The following is a 26147-nucleotide window of genomic DNA, read 5'->3' on the forward strand; positions in this document are numbered from 1 at the left end:
TTATTAGTCTGTTGGATTTTGAGTGAGATCTAAAATTCTACTTTCTCCATATGAAATCTAATGAGGTCAGAACCACTCTCAAACATCCTGAGTCATTTCATGGTAATGTTAAAAATTTAAGTAAAAGGATGAAAATGAAAGATAAAGGAGAATGGTTCAATCCATGTTTTTATGTTTTTTATATATAATTCATCACTATAGAATTATATCTAATTCATCACAATAGAAGACAACCAAGAACAATAGAGACACAGAGATTTGGTCAAAGACCAGGGAAAAACCCCAAGGGGGGAAACCCTTTCCAAATTCTTCTTCTATTAGATTGTCATCAAATGTTCAGCAGAGAGATACATAGTCCAAGTACATCAACAATCAGTGAAAGGTCAAATCCTTGACTATCCCAAACAATAATCTAATATCCAACCAAATCAAAGCATAAAAGTCAAATCTGGTCAAATTTCAAATCTGCAATTTCTGGTCAAAGTCAATAGCAGTCAATGCAGCCCTTACCAAACCTGGTCAACAGTCAAATCAGCTCCCAAACAGTTCGGTCAAACATTCAAACAATATAGCCTCTTTTGCTCAGTCAAACCCAATCAAAATAGTGACAAAATTCTCGATCAAAGGAGAGAGAAATTCTGCGGTCAAAGCCTGCTCAAATCTGCAGTCAAATGTAGTCAAATGCCCACAAAACTTCGGTCAAAGTGCCATTCAACTCAGCCTCCCAAAACAGATCAAAAAACAAGTCAAACGAAGTCAAACTCTTCCAAGTCAACACTGGTCAACAGAAGTGCCTCTCTCTCCTCCGCACGTGTGAACTCGATCATGTAGTTTTTAGAGCTAATTGAACCAAGAGAATATGAAATGAATGTGAGATGATGCCTCCAAGTGGTGCCAAATGATGTCTATTTGTATGTGGTCTTGGGGGTCGAATTTCCTCCTCCATACTGACTTGTACCTTTTGTGATGACAAGGTTTCACATTAATGTAATAATTTTCCCATATGCAAATTAAATTCTTCCAAAGGCTAGAAGGATCTCCTTAGGCTGAGAATGGCTTCCCTAAGGAGGGAATTTCTCCCTGAGCTGCCAAATTTCAACGGAGATGATAGGAGAAAAGTTTCTCCTAGGGGTCACCCACTTTTGGTGGGTAACAAGAACTACTCACCTAATATCTTTCCTACAATAATGACAACATGCCATGTCTTAATACTACATATAACTTTATATTCTAGCTTTATACACTATATTAAATTAACATTACAATGTTTAACACATTTTGTTACCCCTTCGCAATTGTATTTATCTTTGATTGGTCATTCGTTTTGATCAAACTCTACCTTATAATTTGTATTCATCATTTGATTAATTGATAGATAGGTTCATTCTGATTCTTCTGTAACTACTGCAATGTCCAATTTTCTTGTTATTATGCCAAACTTTTATCCTGATTCATCATCAAAACAATGAGTCAGTTTTGAGAGAGAATCCATCAATATTATGCAAGCAATGTTTCCTAAACTTGCAACTCATGTCGACTTCAAACACACTTTGTGGGATAACCAAATCCTAACTTTGTGTGATGGTTGCTTGATGCTCTATTCGTAGGTTCCTTTGTTGATCTAATACAAAGCCTAATTTTCACTTAGTTCTAGACCTCCATCTTTGTTTATATTCTCAAGATGCTTGACTATTTATCAAGCCGTTGTATATCTACGTCTTCTAAAACCATTGATTTTCATTAATAATTACAAAACAAGCTAATAGTGCCTCACTAAGGCACTCCTCCATAAATTTTACCTTTGCTCCTTGCAAATAATTATATGCATGCCGAAAATAAATGTCTAACAAATTATCCATTAAAGGTATATTGCATGCATAGCCAAGAATAGAAGTGGGGAAAATCTCTAAATGGGAGTCTTCTAAAAATAAGCAAATACATGGTCTAGGAATAAAGATATCTAATAGCAAGTCTCCTTGTCATAATTAGCATGGCAGATGGGATTTTGTAAAATGGAAAAGTTGTTTAAATATAGCAACAAACCTTCTTTAAGTGGAGCACTCCCTCTCTAGGCCAAGAATAGTATGTTAGGTATATATGTGTGCATGAAAAACTCCCTCAACACATGCGCCCTAATTACTCTTAGAAAATTTATCCTAAGTCAATACTCAACTTGAAAATAGCAATCCAAGTGTTCACAGGTTCAAATCAAACGGGGGTAGAGTATGTACACCTCTATAGACTTTAGCAGTGAAATCGTTGCGAGGAGGCAAGTCCCTTGTCCTACAAACAAGGGGGTCTAATACACTAATTTGTTTTCTAGCTTGGTTATGACCTTAAAATTAGGTTATTATCATTATTATGATACATCTACTACTTATTGACGACAAAACCACCCATCCTCTATCTAAACTAGAACTCAACAACAAATAAACAATTACCAATGGAACCATCATGTTGCCTCTACACCTACCAAATATAGACTTGCTAAAAATAGTAGTTCCACCTCCTAAAAAATACAAGTCTCAAAATATGGAGTTCATTTCTATGCCAACACTTATTATAAATAGCATGTCTAAAAATCAACATTGCTAAAAATAATGTTTGCTCAAACGGCAATGAAATTAGCCCTGTTAGATTCATCTCCATACAAGAAACACGTGTATGTGATCTAATTCAACATGCAAGCCCTGTAACTCTAACAACTAAAAATAACAGTTTCATGAAACACCTTACATGTCACCCAAAAATAGTTCATTAGAACCATGAACTCACAAGGACCAAGAATAATTAACTTACTCTAAGATGCAATCCCTAGAACTCTAGCCCCTAGAAAATAGGAGAACTGCTAAAATATCAAGTCCTCCAAATCTAATAGAACTCAATGTGTAAAAGGTGATAAACTCTATGAAACCCTGAATGTCTCCATAGATAGATCAAAAGGTCTTGTAGATCATAATGTGCTTTCACATTATTGCAATAACCTTGATATCTACTTATGCAAAGTGAATTTGGTAACCATATTCACACTCCATATATCAAGCAAGTTTTGTTACTCTCATTAGGAACGACTCACCTAATCTCTTCGTTACAATAATGCTAAAATGCCATGTGTTAATACTAAATATAACTTCATTTCTAACTTTATAACATCACTTTAACACTTACATTAAATTAACATTGCATTGTTTAACCCATTTTTCTACCACATCATAGCTGTATTTATCTTTGATTAGTCATTTGTTTTGATCAAACTCTACCTTATAGTTTATATTCATTATTTGATTAACTGATAGATAGGTCCATTGTGAGTCTTTTGAAACTTTTGTAGTATCCATTATTCTTGTCAGTGTTCCAAACTTTTATCACAATTCCCCACGAAATAATTGTACCTGGTAGATCCACCCAAAGGGATCACTTTTTGTCGGCTCAACTACGGAGCCTGACCCGGAGTGTCGGGAAAATTGAACCTGTGACCTCTCAATAGCAAAGGTGTTTTAACGACAAGGACTCGACCAAGTGAACTAACCCTTGAGGCTAAACTTTTATCACAATTCTATTAAAATTTGGGCATCTTCGGAATGAATTTCCCCAAAGGGGAAACCCTACTGCCCCAAAGGAAAGCCCATCTTCCCCCAAAGAAGAAATCAAATTGGATGGAGGAAAATATTATTATTAATTAATATGGCAAATCAATTTGGGGCAAGCTCTCATTAAGGCACATGGAAAATTTATATTTAATATCATTCTAGAGCAAAGTCGAAATTCCCTCCAAAAGATTACAAGTCGGCCTCAAGTCGACTTGCCCCAAGGGACATGTCCCTTCATATGATCGATCAACTATAAAAAGGGCATCTATCCTCCCATTTGGATCAGTTCAGTTCGGGCTTTAGTGGTTTGTATACCTCTTTGTGCTTCGCTTTCCTATCTGTGTGGCTCGAATCTATTCTTTATGGATCAACAAAGGCACGCATACTCTTATGGTTCGCTATACTCATTAGAGGCTCGCATTCCATAATAACTTGTTGTGGCCCACATTACAATGGCCTGTTTATATTTCTATGTGGCTCGTTCTTCCATACTACAGCCGCAGCGGCTCTTAGCAACTCACATACATTATACAATGGATCGCTTTCTGGATCGCATTATGGCATCACATCACTATATATGGAACCATAACTTTGACATCGCTCAACATTATAAAGTGGATCGCTTTTTGGCTTGCACTGTGGCATCGCATCACTATACATGGCATCATATATGTGACATCGCTAAACATTATATAGTGGATCGCTTTCTAGCTCGCATTGTGGCATCACATCATTATACATGGCATCATATCTATGACACCATTCAACATTATACAGTGGATCGCTTTTTGGCTCACATTGTGGTATTGCATCAGTATACGTGGCATCATATCTGTGGCATTGCATCAGTATACGTGGCATCATATATGTGACATCGCTCAACATTATACAATGGATCGCTTTCTGGTTCGTACACTGGCATCGCATCACTATATGTGACATCGTTGGGCAATGCTAGACTCACAATAACATTGCTTGGACTCATAGTGACATCGTTGGGCATCGCTAGACTTACTATGGCTAGACTTCTATGCATCGAATTACATGACAATATAACTACAATGACTTAGATGCGTAACAATGTTTTATATGTCAGCGACATCTGATATGGCAGTTATATATATATATATATTGGTGTTCTTGATAACCTTGACAATACAGTGACACTGTGACAGTGTAACAGTGACCTTGCTTACAGTAAGGTAGTGACCTTAATGACAGTGATTCGATGATCTATATGACAATGAGACAGTGCCTTTGTGACAATGTGATAGTGTCTCTTTGATAGTGACAATTATAACAGTATCCTTGACATGGAAATGACCTATTAATATATGACAGTGTGATGTATAATATATATGACAGATGGGGCAGTGATAGATTTGCATATGACAGTATTGATGGCAGTGTCTCTTATGGTGGCAGGATAAAAGTGATGTTTGGTAGAGCTCCTATGACAATAATATATGTTGTGCTCTATGTATACGGTGCTCTTATGTTGATGGTGTCAGAAATACTTGACAGAAGTTACTTGTGACAATGATAGATGTGTTTACTAGAGGCCTTATGTATTGAATATTAAAAGATGTGCCTCATACTCTACGTACTTTGTATCCCAGCTGAACATTTGCTGAATATCTAATAGCAGAAGAATCTGATTGGGTTTTCCCCCTTGTGGGGTTATGCCTTGGTCTCTGACCTAAATCCCGGAGTCTCTTTTGTGCATATTTTTCTTCTACTGTTCCTTTATTATTCTGATGCTTTGTGATGTTATTGTTCTCTCTACATAGTTGCTAATGATGATATGATGTTATGGGGTAAATGTTATATGAAAATGTTGATAAGTTTGAAAATGCAATTATCTACAGCAAAGAACAATCTAGCCCTAAAAATTAACAAATTCATCATCAAAACAATGAGATAACTTTGACAGGCAAGCCATCCATTCAATATATAGAAATTTATCCTAAAACATAAACTCACATCAACTTCAAAGTTCAAACACACATTGTGGGATAACCAAATCCTAACCTTGTGCAATATCAGCGTAATTCTCTATTTGCAGGTTTCTTTGTTGATTGAATATCGAAGCCCAGTTTTCACTTACTTCTAGGCCTCCATCTATTAATCTAGGTTGTCATTGATGTCAATAGTTGATCATTGATCTAGCAATGACTGGATGGAAAATATTCTTGAAGATTCCAGAAGAGGACTACACTTGGAAGATTGCCTATATGACATAAACATGATGACATGCCCTACCTCCAATGATGATTTGATGATGTCATGACAAACCTCCAATAATGTTGAAGGAGACAAGGAGATGAAGAAGGCAATCAAGGACATAATGGTGTCCCTACATTGAAGAAGTGTCAACCATGCACCATGATGAATGACCACACTTGGTGAAGACAAGATGATCACCTTGATGACCACACTTGATGATCCTAATGATGAAAGATTCCCTTGATGACATGAAGCCCATCCATGAAGAATTTCCACTGTCCTCTATTTTTCTGCACCATCTATTGATCAGCCTCATAAAACCTTATTTCTCACTCTTTAGAGGCAACATCTGAACATGATACCTATGCCATATTTTAGAGCATATTTTTAGCTTTCTAATGAGCTATCACATGCCCCGAAACTCCAAATATTCTAAGAGATATGAATTTTTTTTTAATACGGAAATTAATTCTGGTTAATGAACCGACCTTACCCCCATAACTCATGTCGGCTTGTTATGGACGTGATTGTTCGTTGTGAGGATGAATAGGTGTATATATAAGAGGTTAGACCTCTGTTTTTTACCACACATACGGTGAAGATCATACAGGAGATCCAAGACACAAGGAGAACAAGGAAAAAGGAGTTCACAACTCGTGAACTCAAAGATTGAGGACAGAAGCAGCTTGCTACTGCGGATTAAGGGCCTGAACTGCGTCTGCAACCTCGGACTCTGGCAGGGTCTGCAACCTCGGACTGTGACAGGGTCTGCAACCTCGGACTGTGACAGAATTGTTTAGACAGTGCTCGGGTAGTCTCTACAAAGTTGCTTCATCACCACAATGCACAGAGCAAGATTGTTTCATCACTAACATTGTTACATCATCTCCTCGGAATTGTAAGGGCTGGACTATAGTGTCACTTGGACAGTGGCATAGTAGACTTGCAGAATTTTTTTTGTATAGTTGCCTTGAAGAACAAAGTGAAGCACAGTAATGAAGGAAACACAGTGAAGCAACATGACCTTGAAATTGAAGTCAACACAGTAATGCAAAGAAATTGAACAGAGAAGACAACATAAGCAATCTTGGAATTGATTGTACAGTGAAGAAGTATGTCAATGACATCCAAGTAAGTTCCATCTACATTCTTTATTAAAAAGGATTGGTGTCCTTGGAGTTGGTGCTCTTAAACTCAAGGTAGGTGCCTTGGATGAGATAGGGTCGAAGCCCTAAAGGTCGGAGCCTCATCAAAAACCAAGTTCGTGCTCGGGAATAATCATCATACATTGTATTTATTCTTTTATACTCAATAAAATTATACTTATACGTTTCTCTGATTAGATTGTGAAGAATCTAACTGGTAATAATAACAATTGGAAGAAAATATTGATTCACCCCCCTCTCAGTATTTCCAACACCATCTTTGTTTCTATTCTCAAGATGCTTGTGTTAGAATATTTAGACACTTAGGAGCTCATGAAGATCAACTTGGTCTAATATGCTTTTAGGTAAGGTGTTCCTTTAGTACGCATTTGTAGTTATTTCATGATATGTTCTAGACATTAAATGATCCAACACTTCATATTCTTCTCAATGCTAATGACTATATTGATATGTCCTTGACACTCGATTGGTCGTCCATGGAGGGTCATTTGATGAAGAACATTTGTGAAAAAGTCTTACGTACAAGATTTTTCTTTTGCATTAATATTTTGCCTCAAGAGACCATGTTAGTTGGGGCCATGGATCATTCCCCTCTTTGAGGGTTTTAACCACATAAAACACTAGTGTTCTGATCTTTGATCTAGTTATGTAAGCAATTGCCTAAGGTGTTTAACCTAGGTGGAAATACCCTGTTTTGTCGAACATGGTATCAAAGTATGCACAGAGACCCACTCCCATTTTTTATTGAGATCTTGAACCTGTGTCGCTGCATGCATTAAAATATTTCTTGGTCCTCCTATTTATGTGCATTTTAGGGCTAAGTAGGTTATTCCATTTGTGTTCAAAGTGCTACAACCAATTGGAAACACTTTTCATTTCACCAAAAAGGTTTTGTTTTCCCAAACTACGACCTTTATTGTCAAATATGAAGGTACAAAATTTCATTAGGCCTTTTAAATTTTTTTATACTTTGTTAATATTTTAGTTTTTCTATTTATAATCCCAGTTTGCTACTCTTTCCAGTCTGCATATGCTATATGTCAAGCACATTGTACGATCTCAGCAAATCAAAAACAAATCAGTGTTTTCTTTTCTGTGTATGCTCTTTGCTTTGTGCTCTCTGTAATCTTAGCAAACCAGAAACAGAAAAATACTTTCACTTTCCAAGAAAGCTAGGTGAGATCTAACCTCGTGTTGTAAAATTTTGAAAAGAATTTCTACTAAATTTCATTTGTGCATGGCATGCAGTTATGTTGAAGCTTTTGGCCAGCAAAAACAAGGGTTTTGTGAGTAAGCACGCACTTCAAGGCAATGAATTTAATAACAAAAAAAAAATCCTCCTGCATAACATTTGCTATATATTTTGCGTTAGCTCAATTGGTTGAAAGTTACTTTATTAAATAAGAGGCCTTGAGTTCAAGTCCTCCTTTTCATTAAGTTACTTTTTAAAACAGTTCATGCAACTCACATTACTTTATTGTAAAGTGCATTTCACTTAAATTATAAGTGACTTACTATAATGTAACTAAAATGTTATTTTTTTAAGTCAATTTTTGCATACAACTTTAATTTATAAATCAAATTCAAAGGGATTTTATTTTATTTCATAAAAGTTGGTCACTTCATAAGTAACTTCTTTATATAGTCAATCGCGTCTAGTTGGTGTGGTTGGGAAAAATGATTTTTATCCTCCCCACCCAAGTTCAACTCCAACAAGTGACATATTTAGCTCTTAATGAGTATGTTGTTGGAGCCCCTTGTTGCAAAGCCTCAAGTATCTGACAAATTCAGTTTACCCTAACTAACACCCTTGAAATGAGGGTAAGTTCCTAGTTGGTTTCTTGGGGATATGTATTCCATAGTTCTTTAGTTTTAAAGTAATTTCTTTGTGAAAGTGAGCTTATAGTCAAAGTTAGAGAAGGGAGAAATGAGATTCAGAAGAGTATTTTGAATGATCCTCTGTCCTCACCTTCTAAATCAATTTCATACTTAAAGGAAGCATTTAATCAAAAGAGAACAAATCAATTGAGTTGCATACATTTCAGTTCAACTTTGATCTGGGAACCAAAAACTAATTTATTGTTTATTTCAATTAAAAAGAAAAAGTTTATTGTTCATTTCAATGTTGCCCCACTCAGGCTCACCCATTAAAATCAGCATTTTGGAAAATAAAAAATATCACCTGGTGATTATAACTGATCATAACAATGTAGAGATCCAAACGTTTTACAGATATCCATATATGAAAAACTTTAAAAGTACACTGAAAGACACTTTAAAGCTTGAATATCAAGAAGAATTAACCACCTGAGCATGTAGGATACAGTCCAATCCAGAGAGTAGAACTGGAAGTGCCTGCATCTGCACATCAGTAGGGGTCAGAAAACCAACCTCCTCCACCCTGAAACAGCAAGAAGCAAAAACAGTAAAGCCTTCCAACATCAATTAGTTAGATATGAATCCAAACAACAATATGTTATGTCTATCTATCCAGGCAAGTTCGCCGAGGTCAACCCTTTAATCCTCTCCCTTAGTTGTTCAATGCCATTGATATATTAATTATGTGTGTGAACATGTGTTTATAATCTGTGTGACAAAGATCCATGGATGGAAAGGGTCCCATTCCATTGATAAACATTGGTAGACCATTAGGTTTGTTAAAAGCTATAGAGCTGTGGTTAATGGTTCATATATAGTAATGATTACTTGGTAATACGCATCAATATATTAAAATTTTAATATGCCATAGTAAGCTAATCAGGATTTACTATGTAGTTAACTACAACAAGAAATATGGGTTGTCAGCCACTGCTAACCAAGGCTGCTTGGAAGCAGGAGCGGAAGCAAGAGTGGGGAGTGACAATTTTCAGAAGGTTCCAAGTCAGGAGCGATTTTGGGAGCAACTATCTTTTGAAGGGCCTTTTGAGCCTTGTAGCTTGTTGTTGTATATTCTTGAGAGAGTGTCTAGCCTTGTTAAATTTCTGCACTTTGTAAAGATCTCTCTCATACTATGACCAGCCCTTTAGAAGCATTTTAACCCATCTCAAACACTAATAAAATAAAATTTATGTTTTGACGTAGCTTGAGAATTTTTCCATGGCATCCCCCTTCCTCATTTGATGAGGGAATTTTTATGGTTTAACTGATTTTTTGCTTCTAGTTTTCTTAACTTCTAAACACTTAATTTCATGCTTAAGGATTAACTCATTTCAATCCACATGCAATTTTTCATAATTTTAAATCTCTCACGTGCATAAGCTTCAACTTGTAAATTTTGAGTAAATTTTATCTTATGTGCAAGCATTCAACATTGTGGCAAGTTTGATTATTCTTTCAAGGACATGTTTTACTTTTTTATTATACACATTGATAGCTTTTGAAGCAATTCTATTAGAACTATTGCAGCTTTAAAACAATCTACTTCATTTACTTATTTTCCATGCAAGCACATATGAGTTCATTTATATGCTAAATTCTCAAAGTTTTACAAGCTATTTCATTTTCCATTTATGAAGCATTTGCATGTAAGTATATTTTAATTGGGGAATTAACACAATTTGCATTCTCATCTAGGCATTTTAGTATAGGAAAGCTTCCAAACTTCACTAAAATTAACCTCTAAGCATAAGCTTGATTGATAGAAAGTATAGAAAAAAGACTTTCTTAGAAAGTTCTTCCATCTAGTACGAAGTAAGGCAAAAGCATTGTGACCCTGCAGTTATGAAGGTGGCTTGTCCCCTTGTAGGAATGAAGGCACACGTTGGTTCGTAAGACTTAGGGGACGAGTATCGTTAATGACACCTCTATGCCCTCGCCTCTCTTTCTTACAGTCACCCCAATTTTTACCCTTTGGTAAGAACTCAAGAGGAGGACTTCCCACTTAGATTAGACATTTTAGATTAAAAATAACCAAGACTAATTGCATCCAAATCTAGTATAAGTGCATCTCATGCTAATACATCTTATAGTTTTACAGTTTACTTGCAATTGTCCATTTTACTTGTCATTATTGAATATTTTATGTTGGCAAGCATTGTTTCATTTTCCTTTTGCAAGTAGAACACTAATTGTTTTCCTTTTGCAAGATATCTCTATATGTTTTGATTTAGGAATTGATTATATTTTGAAAGCATTTTATATCTTGTATTGATTATCGTGTTAACATCTGTTTCCGTTTCAGGATTGTTTTGCTTTCATTGTTGGAAGCATTCTACATTTGTTTTGAGCAAATGTATCTTTTATTCCTACTGAGCAATTTGTCTTAAGGCACTGGTTTTATGGTTTTACCACGTTAATGATTTTTATTGCTCATATCATATTTTGTTCATAATTCTTAAAAGTAATCCACTTTCACTTCAACATCTCTCTTAGAACCTCACATTTATTTTAACTTAGTTTTCCATTTAGGGACCACCCCCCATAGCTGTTGAAAAAAGTGTAACTAGGTTCGGCCTTCATAAATGTAATTTTGATCTTTGTACTTGTAAAAGAAAAGAAATATTATTTTTATAAATTGTAAAAATGAGTTTCTTGCTCATTGCATAGGTCTAGCACGTGCTGAAATGCTATAGGAAATTCAAAGAGTCAAAGAAAATGTTGAAGAACCCTTCTTGGGCATGTATCTAATGTATTTGAATCGTAAACAATGTCAAGTAGCCCTCCAAATGACAAGCACAATCCTCTTCGTCATGTCGGTCTGCAAATCGAATTAAAAGCAATCATGTTGGCCAAAAATTAGGAGACACAACGGTTCACTGTCATGTCGGCTTATATTCAAGGCTAACCACTATTTATAGGCAGCTAGTGTCATCACAAAAAGACACAATTTCAGACATCTCTGCAACTTCGGATGAGTACAAAGGTATAGGATTTCGGATGGGTACAGTAAGGTACAGGAACTCAGATTCATTGTAATTTTCAGTGGGTACAGTGAGTACAAGATCTCAAATACATTTGAAATCTCGGTTCTCGGTTGTGCGAGTCTCGGCATAGCTGTAACAATAAGTATCTCAATGCAGGAAAGAAAGAAAAACACAGTCACGTTCTTAGCTTAATTATTATGATGAGGATCTCAGTGATACTCTCTCGGCATACTTCTAGATGTTGTCATAAGTCTTGGTATATTTGTGATAAGGATATCTACTGTCTCAACATACTTCTAAATATAATCATGATCTTCATGGAAGATCATCTAGATGCAACACTCTTATATGTACATGTCTCAATGTAATATCTCGTTGTTATGATCTCTATGAAGATGCAGCAATGTTGCAACAGTAGTGATCTCAGTGATGACCATGATAGTGCAACAGTAATGAAGACCTCAGTGAAGCAACAATGATAATGATGAACTCAGCAGCGACAAAGAAGAGGATTGGTCTCTTGGTCTTGGAGTGGCCAAATAGGTTAAGGGTCATGGTCTTGGTATTCGTCAATTGGAATCTCTATAAGAAGAATTTTGTGCGGGTTTTCCTCTCAAAGAGTGAGAGGTTTTGGTCCAAGAAGAAAGCCAACATCTTGTGTTCTTGTCTCTTTTGTTTTGGTAGCTATTTGATGAACTAAGAAGACACACTATAATAATAACAAGTGAACATTCATCTAAGAAGAAAAGTTAAAATACCTCACAAATAGTGATCATGACGAGAAGAATCATATTAAACTTGATTTGCCCTAGATTCTTCAACATGGAATCAGAGCTAAGGTGTTGAAGTCAAAGGAAGGGTAGCAAAAAGAGACACTCAAGGATCAGCTTCAAGAAGGGCATCAAAGCAAGTTGAAGGGCTTTGTCAAAATTAAAGGATCAGTCTACAATAGCAGTCTACAACAACAAAGGTTTTTGTCTACATAATCAAAGAGATAGTCGAATTGGTTTTCAATCAAGGCTTTGAAGTGTCAAAACCAGGTGAACACTTCATCCTTCTTCTTCAAGAAGTAGATCCAGGTCTTGCGAGAATAATCGTCCACAAAAGTAAGATAATATAAGTATCCTCCCAAAGAATTTACGGGCATCATACCAGATATGTCAGAGTGGATTATTTCCACTATGTTTGTGGTCTTGCTATCACTTGAGGGGAATGGTCCCCTTGTAAGTTTTCCTTCGGCACATCCCGAGCATACACCTTCATGCTCTACTTTGAACTCGGGCATACTTGTCACCATCTGTCTCACATCGGGTAGAACCTTATAATGAAGATGGGCAAACCTTTGGTGCCATAGTTCAGATTGTAGAGATGTGTCGCACGACATGGATCCCAATGGACTTCCTCCAACTTGATATAAAGTGTCAACCCTGAACCCAAGAGTAAAAGCATCTTTAAAATTTCTTTTCCAAACACGTACCTTTCCATCGATAAAGTCCACCTTGAATCCTTTGTCTTCCATTGCCAAAATGGATACCAGGTTCTTCTTGAGATCAGGTAGATATAGTACTTCTTGCAAATGAATAGTTTTACCTTGATTCAATTGAAGGGTAACATTCCCTACTCCCTTCACGGGATAGGTGGCATCATCTCCAAGGACGATCTCCAAGTTTGTCTCCTTTTCTATTAGATTAGAGAGGGCTTCCTTATATCCGGTGAAGTGCCTTGAGGCACCACTATCAATTAGCCAATTTCCCAAAGTGTCCAGAGGAAAGGTAGTGGAGAGGGCCGATATAAGATAGTACTCTTTTTGCTTATTGTTAACAACATTGGATTCTTCATTCCTGGAGTTCCTTGATTTCTTGGAGGGTCGACCATTTCCTTGATGTCTCGCATTCCTTTTTCCTTTGCCATTGGTCCTGCCATTCCTTTGATCATTGTTGTTGAAGTTTCCCCTGGAATGATTGTGATCATTATCATGCGATGTGTCCCTTTTATTTGGACACTCCATTGCATAGTGGCCAAACTTATTGCATACAAAGCATCTTCCCTTCCTTCCATTTTTGAATCCCAGTCTTCCTTGACTTTGCTTCTTTGAACCTAAATTGTTCTTCCTCTTGGCATGAGCGGAGAATGCAGTAGGGTTGCTTCTATTAGAAGGCATTTCTTGCTCCACCATTCTTGTTTCTTCTTGAATGCATCTCGACATCAATTCTTCAAATGCTGGAATTCGATCATTGTTGAGTATGGTGGTTCTAAATACATACCACTCATGTGGAAGTCTTCCAAGTGTGGTGAGAGTGAGTTCCCTGTCAGGAATGATTTATCCAATCAAGAGTAGATCATTCTTGATCTCAGTAATCCTCAAGAAATAGGATTGAATGTCCTTGTCCTTACCTTTCTTAATATCCTTCAACTTATTCTTGAGAAATAGAATTTGATTAGCATTACTAACCTTGAACATGCTGACCAACCTATCATAGATCTCCTTGGAGGTCTTCAATTCGGAGATATAGGCCACCAGATGCTTGTCAATGGAATCCCTGATAATCTTCTTCGCTTTGACTTCAGCCCTATTGTACTTGGTCTTCGCAGCAGCCGGTGCATTTGAAGGAGGTTCAAGGATTTTACCTTGCACATAATCCATCACTTCTTTTTCTTCCAAGGTCAAATCAAGAGACATCTTCCATCCATGATAGTCAGATTTATCATGGAGTTCGTCTTCAACCAGGAAGTAGGATGAGAAACCCATTGAACCTTTTGTCCTTGTCCAACTGTCTTTGGTGATTCCTCTTTCACTCTTGCTTGGGCTTTGTCTTCGCCTCAGCTCTGATACCATGTTAATTTTATACAACAATGGTATGTTCTATGCTTAAGAGCAAATTTAATTCAATTTCTTTGTTAGCCCAATATCAATATCCAGTTTAGCAATCACATTAACATGATAGTAAAATGCAGATAGAACATAAATATAAACAGTAGAAGACAAGCTAAGACAAGAGGACAAAAGATGTGGCACCAGCCAAAGACAAACCCCAATGTGGGGAAACCCTTGATCAATTCTTCTTATAGTCTTCAATAGTTCAGCAGAGAGAGATAGTACATTTTACAAATCTGATAATTTATAACTGCAGCAAAAGAGCCCTAACCAGAAAAGTCAACATTGGTCAACAGCGCAGATTTGACCCTCAACAAATTGGTCAACTTTGGCCTCCAAACAGCAAGATGAATCAGCCCTCAAAATAGTCTGAAATCAGCCCAGTCAAAATCTGGTCAAACAGTCAACCTGCGGTCAGCCCTAGCTGTAGTCAACGCTGGTCAAAGTCAATGTAATGCCTCGATTTCTATGCCCATAAATGCGGCCTGTTGGGACAGAATTTCTCCACCAAAAATCGCAATCAAAGAGGTCAATGCTGCTAGTCAACACTTGGTCAAAGTGTCCCTAAAATTCGGTCAACGCAATCAACACCCAAAACAGAAAATTCGCCCTTCTTTCCTTTGCACGTGTGAGAGAGATGCTGCCCAAAAATGCATACCCAATCAATGAGGAGAGAGAGAGATGTGTGAAGATGAGTGTGTCCAAATGAGGCTAAGTCATCTTCTATTTATATGCAACGTTGAGGATGAATAGACGTGACCGTTGGGCTTCTAAGCCTACATAAGTTTGTCGGCCGACCTGGACAATTTGTCCATAATCAAAATAAATTCATAACTTCATTTGTACATGTCAGAATCGGATGATCTCTAGATCAATCCTACACCTCTCAGAGAGAGGAATCCAAGAAAAAAAATCAGTTGCCATAAATAAGATGACCCATGTGGAGTTTGGCCCTAGTTGCCAATTTTAACATTTCAACACCAGCATCTAGGGGGGAGCAGGAGAAAACCACACCTAGATCAAGAGGTTCACAAAAAATATATCATTGTATTGAGTAAATTAGTCCCTAATGAGGAGGAGGTTGCCATGGGTACGGAGACAGTTGAGCAACTATTCGCTTAGCACTGGTCAATTTGGGAGCATGCATACAATTAGAGATCGAGAGACTTTTTCTTCTCTTGAGTGGTGGAACATGCATGGAGGTGCTACTCCACTTCTACAGACTTTGGAATTGTGGGTGCTATCACAGGTGGTAAACACTTCTTCTGCAGAGAGGTGTTGGAGCTCTTATTCTTTCATCCACAGTTTTAAAGGGAACGGGTTGAGTTTAGATCGGGCAGAGAGCTTGGTTTATGTTCATTACAACTTGCGATTGTTGTCCCATTACTGTGATGATGCAAAGACTAATAAAGACCTTAAGGATTGGGACAGGAATCCAGAGAAGCCCAATTTAGAGGATGGAGTGTTGCAATTAGAGGATACTCTTATCCAGGTATGTCCATTGTGGTATGAATTTTGCTTATAAAGCATTTCTCTAATTCGTGTTTTTAATTTTTTTGTTAACTAGTGGTTTTTTTTGTATGAATTTTTTGAGCGATTCGAAGATGATGACGATCAAGTTGAGATGCCACCCCCATCTGGTCCCTTGGATCCCAGGTTCCATGGTTCAACACCAAAAGCAACAGCTTCGTCTTCATCAGTTTCAATACCACTCCCACAACTTCCACAGGCACCTTCTTCATTGCCACCACGTGGAGGCCCACCACCACGTACTCTTCGTGGTGGAAGGAGGAGAGATTAGTAGATATATTCACAATTTACTACTTTTGTCGTAGATTAATGTTAATTTTAGGTATGTTTTATGCTTAGAGCAATTTATTTCAATTTTCACAGTTAGCTCAATATATTTTCCAGATTAGCAATCACATCAGCATTAAAGTAAACTGCAGATAGAACATAAACATAAATCGCGGAAGACAAGCCAAGACAAGAGGACACAAGATGTGGCGCTACACAGGGACAAACCCCAATGTGGGGAAACCCTTGATCAATTCTTCTTATATGTTCTTCAATAGTTCAGCAGAGAGAGAGAGAGAGAGATAGTACGTTTACATCATAAGTCAACACTTTGACTTATCTAGATAAGAGCATAGATCATCTCTAAGAAGATGATACATGAGATCAGTTGAAGACATGCTGTTTCAACTAATTCTGCAAGGTGACTCCTTCACCTATCGTTGTGCTGCATTTCGTCATCATGCTGCATCTCACCGCGCTACACCATGCTGCACCCATCATCACTATGCTGCATCTCATCATGCTTCATTAATCATGACTGTACCCATCATTGTACTGCATTATGTGCCATTGCTGCACCATGTTGCCATCCTGACCTATGTGTTGGCTGCACCTTGCTTGCTTGTTGTCCCTTGCTTGCTTGTTGTCCTTAGCATGCTTGTTGTTGCATGCTAGTTGTCCCTTGCATGCTAGCTGTAACATTGCATGCTTGGTGTATTTGCTGCTAAGTACCATACAATTGTCCCAATGTTAGTTAGTTGTCCCTTGCATGCTGCTTTCCTTCGAAGATAGATGCTCAGGCTGTTTCGGCAGTTCCCCGCAGTTCTCGCAGTTCCGGCTGTTCCCGGTAATTCCGGCATTTCCGGTTGTTCCCGGCAATCCCGGCAGTTCCAGCTTTTCCGGCAGTTCCGACAATTCCAGCATTTCCGGATTTTCCGGCTTTTCCATATTTTCCGGCTCTTTCGGCTTTTCCGTCAGTTCCGGCTTTTCCGTCAATTCCGGCTTTTCCGACAGTTCCAACTTTTCCGGCAATTCTGGCTTTTCCAACAGTTCTGGCAGTTCCGGCTTTCTGCCCTCTGGATCAAGGTAACGTTATTCCTTGGGATCTCTCCTCCCAAGTGTGTTGAAATGACTTGAAGGCCACCTATATTTATACTAAAACGTTGAGCACATGTGGGGTTTATTTGGTTGCTGGCTGACCTTGACGAATTGTCTTATAATGCAAATAAATTCATAACTCCATGAATACTTATCGGAATCGGATGATCTTTAGATCAATCCTACACCTCTCGATGAGAGGGATCCAAGAAAAATATGAGCTGCCATAAATAAGATGGCCCACATGGAGTTTGGCCCTAGTTGACAATTTTAACAATTAATCATCAGACTTGTAGGCTTGTTGTGAATTTGAACCTTTTTGTCTTGGTAGTGACCAAGTGGCCTATTTTGTAAACATTATTATTTGAATTTTGGACATGACAAATGTTGACAGTTGCTCACTTGCTAGATAATATTCTCTATGTTTTATGTTTTATAATATGCTTAAATGTTTTATGTTTTATAATATGCTTAAAAATTTGATGTATGTTTGTAATTGCTAGAATATAGATGGTTGATGCTTGAATGATTAATCATTGTTGTACAATGGAATCATGGATGCCATATCTATCTTGATTTATGTAAAAATATGCATGTTTTCATGTCTTCTACAACTAATTTGGTATTTGGTATGTTTGTTTTGAATATAAATGCAAAAAAAATATAAATATATATATATAGTAGACGCTTCTGAGGCGCTTCGCTTCCTAGATTTTTGGAAAATGACGCTTATGCGTCCCTGCTTCCAAAAAACTTTCCCATTTCGTCCCCGCTTCGTGCAACATTGGTTTTGCACTACCTTTTCTATGACTTCTTGTTTATCTTCTAAAAGTGTGTCTGGTGTTTGTCAATGTGTGGAAAGCGGAGCTTCAAGACACATGACATATGACAAGTCCCTATTAAGCGAGATTCAAGAGCAAGAGGGAGGCATGACTGTGGATCGTGGCAATGATGCCTACTAAAAAAATTGAGAGGAGTTAGCTCCATTTCATTTTGGATGTCTTCAAGTGATGTTCTTGAGTGGGATCATGTTTTATTGGTTCCTAGTTTGAGGAAGAACCTCCTTTCAATTTCTTGTACAAATATACATTAAAGGGTTTTGTTTCAAGGACAACAATGCACCATCAGTGATTAACCTAGCTAGTCTAAGGACTCTTAGAGGTGTGAGAGAGGGTGGCCCTTACAAGTTACTTGCTAATCCAATGGCATGTGTACATTCTAATGGGAGGATGGAAGAGCCTTCTCTCTTTGAGGAACCACATGCATGGCATGAAGTCATAGAGCCAAGTTTAGCACCAACTGCAGATGCTCCAATAGCATCTTGTGTAAATGAGGATGCAAGATCTTTCAATTAGCAAGATTTTCCTTTAGTGGTTGAGGAGAACGTTGAGGTTGTGGTTCCAGATTTAGAGGCTTCAGAGCATGTAGGAGAACCCAGATCATCAGTGAGAGCAAGTGTTCCTCCTATGAGATATGTTAGTCAGGTTGCATTGGTTTCTTCCATCCTTGAGACTTCCAATTGTACACTGGAGGAGAGGTGTGATACCCTTGATAGAGGATGATGCTAAGACAAATCCTAGAGTCACAGCTAATGGGAGCATTATAAAGCACAAAACCAGGGATCATGGATTCTCTCAAATAGAGGGAGTATTCCATGATGATACTCTTGTTGAGGATCATTGTTCTCTCAGATAGATAGAGTTGACCACGATATTTGTAATGTCCCCAAATTTTGGATTACTAGGCAAGGTGGTTAGGAGGGTTTTCCAGAGCTTATGTCACCCTAGTCATAGGAACAAGATTACTCCATTGGTGGGCCCAGAGGGTTTTAGACAAGTTTTATGGGTCCGATTGGGATCGCCTACCATAATTCATCATCGAGATCAATCCCGCACGGTTTGCTCTTGGTTTCGTTGCGTTCCGACGATTTCTGTAAAATGGTGTTAATAACAAACATATTTTAAATATTTATGCTTAAGGTGTTGTTTCAGGCTGATTACTTGGAGAAACACCTTAGTGTAATAGCTCATTGGAATTAGGGTGAAAAGATCTACAGGGAATATTATAAAAAGGCGCTTTGGGTGGCCATTGTGACAACATAGGCGAATTAAGCATTTTACGGCATTAAAAATGACTTTAATTAGTTTATAAAAGTCACTTTATTAAATAAAGATAGGAAAAGTGCTTTTAAATATTTAATTGCAGGGAAAAGGTAAGTGAGTTATAAAAAAAAAAAAAAAAAGACAAAAGGGAAAGGTGAAGATGAAAAGACAACCCTAAACTCACTAAATAAGGAAAATGAGGAGACACTCCTCATTCGTGCATTGTGAGTTTGGAGAAAGAGCTCTTGGAGAGAGTTTGAAGGAGAAGCTGAGGGTTTGGAACCCTAGCTGCCATAACAGACTTCGGTGTTGCAACGAGACACCCTAGTTTGGGATTTGTGAGTGAAATCACCCAGATTTCACCGTTGGGATTCAAAGGAGAAGAAGATTTGCTGGAGATATTGAGGTAGAAAAGTGTTGTCAATTGATTTTATGTTCTTAGTTGGTATTTTCTATCTCATCTTGACAGGTTGAAGGAGACCATAAAGAGTCCCAGCTTCTATATCATTCACATGGGTCGATTTAGTGACCAAATCTCATATTGTTGAAGGGAACAAGTTATGGCTTCATCTGGGTTGAGTTTCTCTTGGGTGAAGTAGTTCATTTGTTGGTCGAGAGTCATATCTCTGGTTGGGTGCATTCTGAGCACAAGACTGCATCTACCCTTGCTGAAAAATCAAGCCATTAAGGTGCACAATGACGTAATTTATCTATCTGGTTGAAGGCAACACTGTAAGGAGACACTCCAGGCTTGAAATGAGATTGAACCTCTAGTCATTGGGACGTATTGAGCTGCTATATACAGAGAAATGAATTATGAATATATATTTGCCATTGGGGAGCTGATACCCATCATCAAATCATCTATTATGCCCAGAAATTTACACCTACAGTAGTATGTCATTTAAGTGTTTGATGAAATATCACATAGAAAAAACATACTAAACTCATAAAACTCAGTGACATTTTGGAATATTTCCTAGTTGAGAATATTACAGTGGTATCAGAGCATTGATCTTGGCTCATTCGTGGGTTATCTTTGAGAAGCCAAGTTCAAGGACTTTATTTTGAAGGTGTCAAGATACAGTTGTTGGGTTCAAAGGGCAGATTATAACAAGGGAACAATGCTTCTAAGTCAAGAAGAATTATTTGCCAAAAAAATTGAAAATTATAACAAAACCTTTGCAAAGGTGATAGAGGACATGGAAGCATGGGTATCACCTTTGCAAAGGTGATAGAGGACATTGAAGCATGGGTGTCATCAAATGTAGTAAATATAAAAGGGAATAGCAAATCCAAAGATGAAAAGGTAGTCAAGGACCAGGAAGCAAGGATTGAAGATGAAAACTATGACCAAACCTTCCAGAACGAATTGAGAAAAGTCACACCCGTTGAAAATAAAGCTATCACAGATTCACCCCAACAGGTTGGAACGAGAGTTTGGGATGAAAGGGAATCAGAAATTGCTACAAAATGCTTGTCATCACTTAGCGAGTTCATTGAGTTAGACGACGAGTACAAAGAAAATCATGAGGCCACAATAGTTGATGATTGCCAAGAGGTGTGCAAAGAAGATAACACACAAGTGGTCGACGATGCAAACTCAGTCCCATCAATTGATGAGGTAAATGTTGCTCACAAGTCTACTTATGCCTATAACTTGGAAAACCAATTGAAGATGGACACAGACAAGATTAGGGCAACCACGAGGCAATATGATGATGCACTGGTATTGGTGACAGATAATTATTAGAGAAGTGCAATGGCACATGATAGTTTAGGAGGAGAGCCTTCACTTGTAGATTTTCGGACTCTCAGGAAGCCATTGGTAGAGATGAAATCTAATTACCTATACCTCCTTTCCAATAGAGATCACCTACTCATGCTTACTGAGATATATCATGATGCACTAGTAGGGAAAGAGGAGGAAGTCAACAGGCTTACTTATAAGCTTGAGATTTCCCAGAAGTCCTTGAAGATCACTCAGATGACCCTTCAAGAATTAGAGTTGCAGGTTGAACAACTTTGTATGGAGTTGAATTGTGTACATTCTTCTATGGAAACCATCACACAAGAGGATGTTAGGGACACTCATGATTTGATAGAGGAGCCTCCTGTGATAATGGAGCACGAGGAGCACCCAGATGAACTGACACTTGCAAAGAGGCATGTTCCAGAGGTTTCTGATTATACACCCACGGGATGTAGATATAGATATATTTCAGATGAGGATACATCCATCTGGGATCCAGGTTCAGTTGACACGAGTGGAGTGGATATGGGAGACCCTGGTTGGCATTGGGATCCAAGTGGGGTTTTCAATCATTTACAGGATGTGAAGGATGACTATGGCATTGACAGGGTGATTGACCCAGTGACCAAACATTCACGTTCCTTCACACTTCCATCAGAGTTATGGTCAGCACTAGTGGCGAGTTGGTTTGATGCAGGAGTGTGCAGACTTCGGGAGATGTCTTGGCACATTGTTCATGCATGGGGTTGCAGGGTGGTCAGCATGCCCCGACAGGAGTTATTCAGATGGGATGGCATTTGTATGCCACCAGATAGAGCAGTATATGGGGATGATGTTCTTCCATTGATGTATTGGGCACAAGAGCCACCGAGGATCGGCACAACAATGACATCCCTATTAGCATGTGAGGAGTCATGCCACTTAGGTCTACAAGGACAAAGGAGATATGGCTCACAACCTGGTGGGTCCACTAGCAGGATGTCAGATACATTGGCGTGGGCGAGATACCAGACGGTACAGCGATATGCCATGGTGTGCAGGTGTATGCAAAGGAGTACGATGATGCATGGTTTTATGTAGTGGTGTATGGTGTTGCGCAATAGAATCTCAGAGCATTGCTTTTGGGGAGACAGATTGATTGGGACATCGGGCATACCAATGGGCCTAGCTTAACCAGGATTAATGAGTGGATGGATGAATGTCAGGGAGCATTGCATTCCTCGAAGTTTGATCTTCAATTAGAGCATCACCTGATTAGAGTCAGATAGTAGGACACTCGCAGGACTACCCATGGGTATCCATATGGGTTCTTGATCACACCTTTGGGATTGACCCATGCATCGGTCACTTTCCAGTCTGACATACTGTTGCAAAGGCTTCTGTTGTTGTTCTTTGATGCTCTCATCACATATAGCAGGACACACGGGGGTCACCTGAGATAGTTGGGTGAGACACAGTGCATCATGGACAGGATAATGACTTCCCAGCTGAGGCATATGGTAGGAGCGTGAGTTGACAAATACATGATTAGGGATGGCGTGACCCACTGCAGAGGCAGCATATGTCTCGCCCCTGAGTACACACTTAGGGAGATGATCAGGAGAGAGTTGCATGACACACCTTCGGTAGGACATTTCGAGGCATTGTACGAGCATGGGGCACAGTGGATGGTAGGCCTCTTTTACAAGAAGGCATGTGGGCTCTAGGCAGTAATTGGGTACATCACCAAGAGACAGGATAGCATAGTCCAATGTGTGATTAAGCAGGAGCAGGGCAGTTTAGCATGCACCAGATTGATTCATGATACATGGTGTCCATTTATTGGTTGCATATAGGGATTAGTGATGGGGCGCGGATGGGCGCCAACAGTTAGCAGGGCTTCGTCGCAGCAGTTAGTTATGATCAGAGTGGCGCAACGGCAACTTGGTAGTTTCCTTTTGGGATTAGCATGGGACCCTAGCATTACAACACTTGACAGCTCAACCACCATTATGGGTGAGTTGGTCTTTACAGGGGAAGATCACTCAGATCTTCCATTGGACTTCAATTTGGCGGAGGGCATTTCACTTCTCAATGATTCATTAGGGGTATCAGAGGTGGTAGTGGTTAGTTCCTGTGGGCGAGGATCCTTTTTAGCAGGTTTTGGAAGGTACTTTCAAGAGTTCACTCGTGAGGTGCACGAGATTGGTTTTCTGGTAGAGCAGCTTCTTGAGGAGTTGGTCGAACTTTCACATTATCAAGACACTCTACTTATTGGCAGTATGCAGAGGGCCTCTAGTGTTTATTCCTTGTTGGTGAGTGAGTGGAGCGAGAGATGCTTCATGATGAGTAGGATGGTTTGGGATCCTGGTATTCACTTGGATCAACTTGTGGAGCGACAACATACAATGGCATTGCCTGACGGCAAGCAATTTTGGGGAGGGGAGACTGTAATGTCCCCAAATTTTGGATTGCTATGCGAGGTGGTTAGGAGGATTTTCTAGAGCTTGTGCCAACCTAGTCATAGGAGCAAGATTACTCCATTGGTGGGCCCATATGGTTTTAGGGGATTTTTATGGGTCCGACTAGGATCGCTTACCATATTTCATCATCAAGATTGATTTTGCACGGTTTGCTCTTGGTTTCGTTGCGTTCCGACAATTTTCGTAAAATGGTGTTAATAACAGGCATATTTTAATTATTTATGCTTAAGGTGTTGTTTCAAGATGATTACTTGGAGAAACACCTTAGTGTAATAACTCGTTGGAATCGAGGTGAAAATATCTATAGGGCAGAATGATAAAAAGGGCCTTTGGGTGGCCAGTGTGACAACAAAAGCGAATTAAACATTTTTCGACATTAAAAATGACTTTAATTAGTTTATAAAAGTCACTTTATTAAATAAAGAAGGGAAAAGTGCTTTTAAATATTTAATTGGAGGGAAAAGGTAAGTGAGTTATAAAAAACAAAAAGAAAAGAAAAAAGGGAAGGTGAAGGTGAAAAGATGACCCTAAACTCATTAAATAAGGAAAATGGGGAGAATCTCCTCATTCGTGCTCTTGGAGAGAGTTTGAAGGAAAAGCTGAGGTTTTGGAACCCTGGCTGCAATAGCAAACTTCGGTGTTGCGACGAGACACCCTAGTTTGGGATTTGTGAGTGAAATCACCCATATTTCACCGTTGGGATGCAAAGGAGAAGAAGATTTGCTCGAGATATTGAGGTAGAAAAGTGTTGTCAATTGATTTTATGTTCTTAGTTGGTATTTTCTATCTCATCTTGACAGGTTGAAGGAGCCCATAAAGAGTCCCAGCTTCCATATCATTCACATGGGTCAATTTAGTGACCAAATCTCATATTGTTGAAGGGAACAAGTTCTGGCATCATTTGGGTCGAGTTTCTCTTGGGTGAAGTAGTTCATTTGCTGGTCGAGAGTCATATCTCTGGCTGGGTGCATTCTGAGCACAAGACTGCATCTACCCTTGCTGAAAATCAAGCCATTAAGGTGCACACAAAGGTAATTTATCTATCTGGTTGAAGGCAGCGCTGTAAGGAGACACTCCAGGCTTGAAATGAGATTGAACCTCTGGTCATTGGGACGTATTGAGTTGTTGTATACAGAGAAATAAATTCTGAATATATATTTTCATTGGGGAGCTGATACCCATCATCAAATCGTCTATTGTGCCCAAAAGTGCACACCTACAGCAATATGCCATTTAAGTGTTTGATGAAATATCACACAAAAAAAAACATACTAAACTCATAAAACTCAATGACATTTTGGAATATTTCCTAGTTGAGAATATTACAATGTTACTCTTACTTTAGGATTCTCTCGGGATGAGGGACTTGACCTAGTTCAACTTGGTCTAGTTGCTAAAGAATTTGACGTACATGAGAGGGACCCATGTTCATAGGATAATGATGATCTTGCATGGATCATTGCTTATACCACAAGCTTTATATTCTAGGGTCAAGGAATTGATTTGTATGGATCTTTATCCTTGTCACTTTTATAGAGGTGATAGACTTGTCTTCTTGTCTTGTTCTTGTACTTAGACATGATCTTCTCTACAAGTTGTCCTGGATACTTCATGATGTGGTCTTCATTGATTTGGGCCTGTGGTACTGACTTGGAGGATGATGGAGTTTGTGTGTTGCTTTATTCTAGAGATATATTCCTTCATATTCAAAGGTGATCATCATTCACTGGAGAATCAAGATGCAATGATAGCAGGGGTGTACAAACTCGCAGGAAGTAGACTTGTTAGAGTTGTAGAGTGAGTCAACATGTGTTATTGTAAACACTTTCCTCATAAAGAAAGAGTGTTAACTTTTGGGGTTACTCCAAAAGTGTTTACACCATGCTTGGGATGCTTCATGAGCCTTGGGGTAGATGGTGTATGTTCAACCCCTAGATGGTCCAAGATGGATTGGCACATGATTGTTGGCTTAGTGTTCTTCCCTTAGGCATTGGAGTTCTCATGACAGTTTAGTGGATGCTCTTCAACATTCATTGTTGCCCTATGAAGGATCCACTTGCTTGGAGAGCACCCTACATGGGATTGAGGAGCATTGTGCAGCTTGGACGAGCGCATCAGACCTAGTCGGCATGTGGTAGCTTAGAGTCCTATACAAAGAATTGGAGATGGCCAGAGGATGACTAGGGCTTCGACAACATTCATGCAAAGGCAGTGGA

The 26147-nt window shown here is 38.6% G+C and overlaps 1 protein-coding gene across 6 annotated transcripts in view; it reads right to left on the minus strand.

The window, feature by feature from the left end:
* LOC149150362 (P-loop containing nucleoside triphosphate hydrolases superfamily protein) overlaps window positions 1-26147 on the minus strand; it is a 310706-nt gene that overhangs the window by 278930 nt on the left and 5629 nt on the right. For all 6 annotated transcript variants that reach the window (XR_016262805.1, XM_089440465.1, XM_089440464.1 and 3 more), the window contains exon 2: window positions 9290-9383. Coding sequence is in view for 5 of the 6 variants with exons in the window: in XM_089440465.1 (XP_089296591.1) it covers window positions 9290-9383 (94 nt within the window). In the remaining variant the exon portion in view is untranslated. The remainder of the gene's footprint in view (window positions 1-9289; window positions 9384-26147) is intronic.

The sequence above is a fragment of the Pinus tabuliformis genome, chromosome 9 (assembly GCF_031772625.1).
Source record: "Pinus tabuliformis cultivar Carrire ecotype Pingquan chromosome 9, CPIR1, whole genome shotgun sequence".
Lineage (NCBI taxonomy): Eukaryota > Viridiplantae > Streptophyta > Pinopsida > Pinales > Pinaceae > Pinus > Pinus tabuliformis.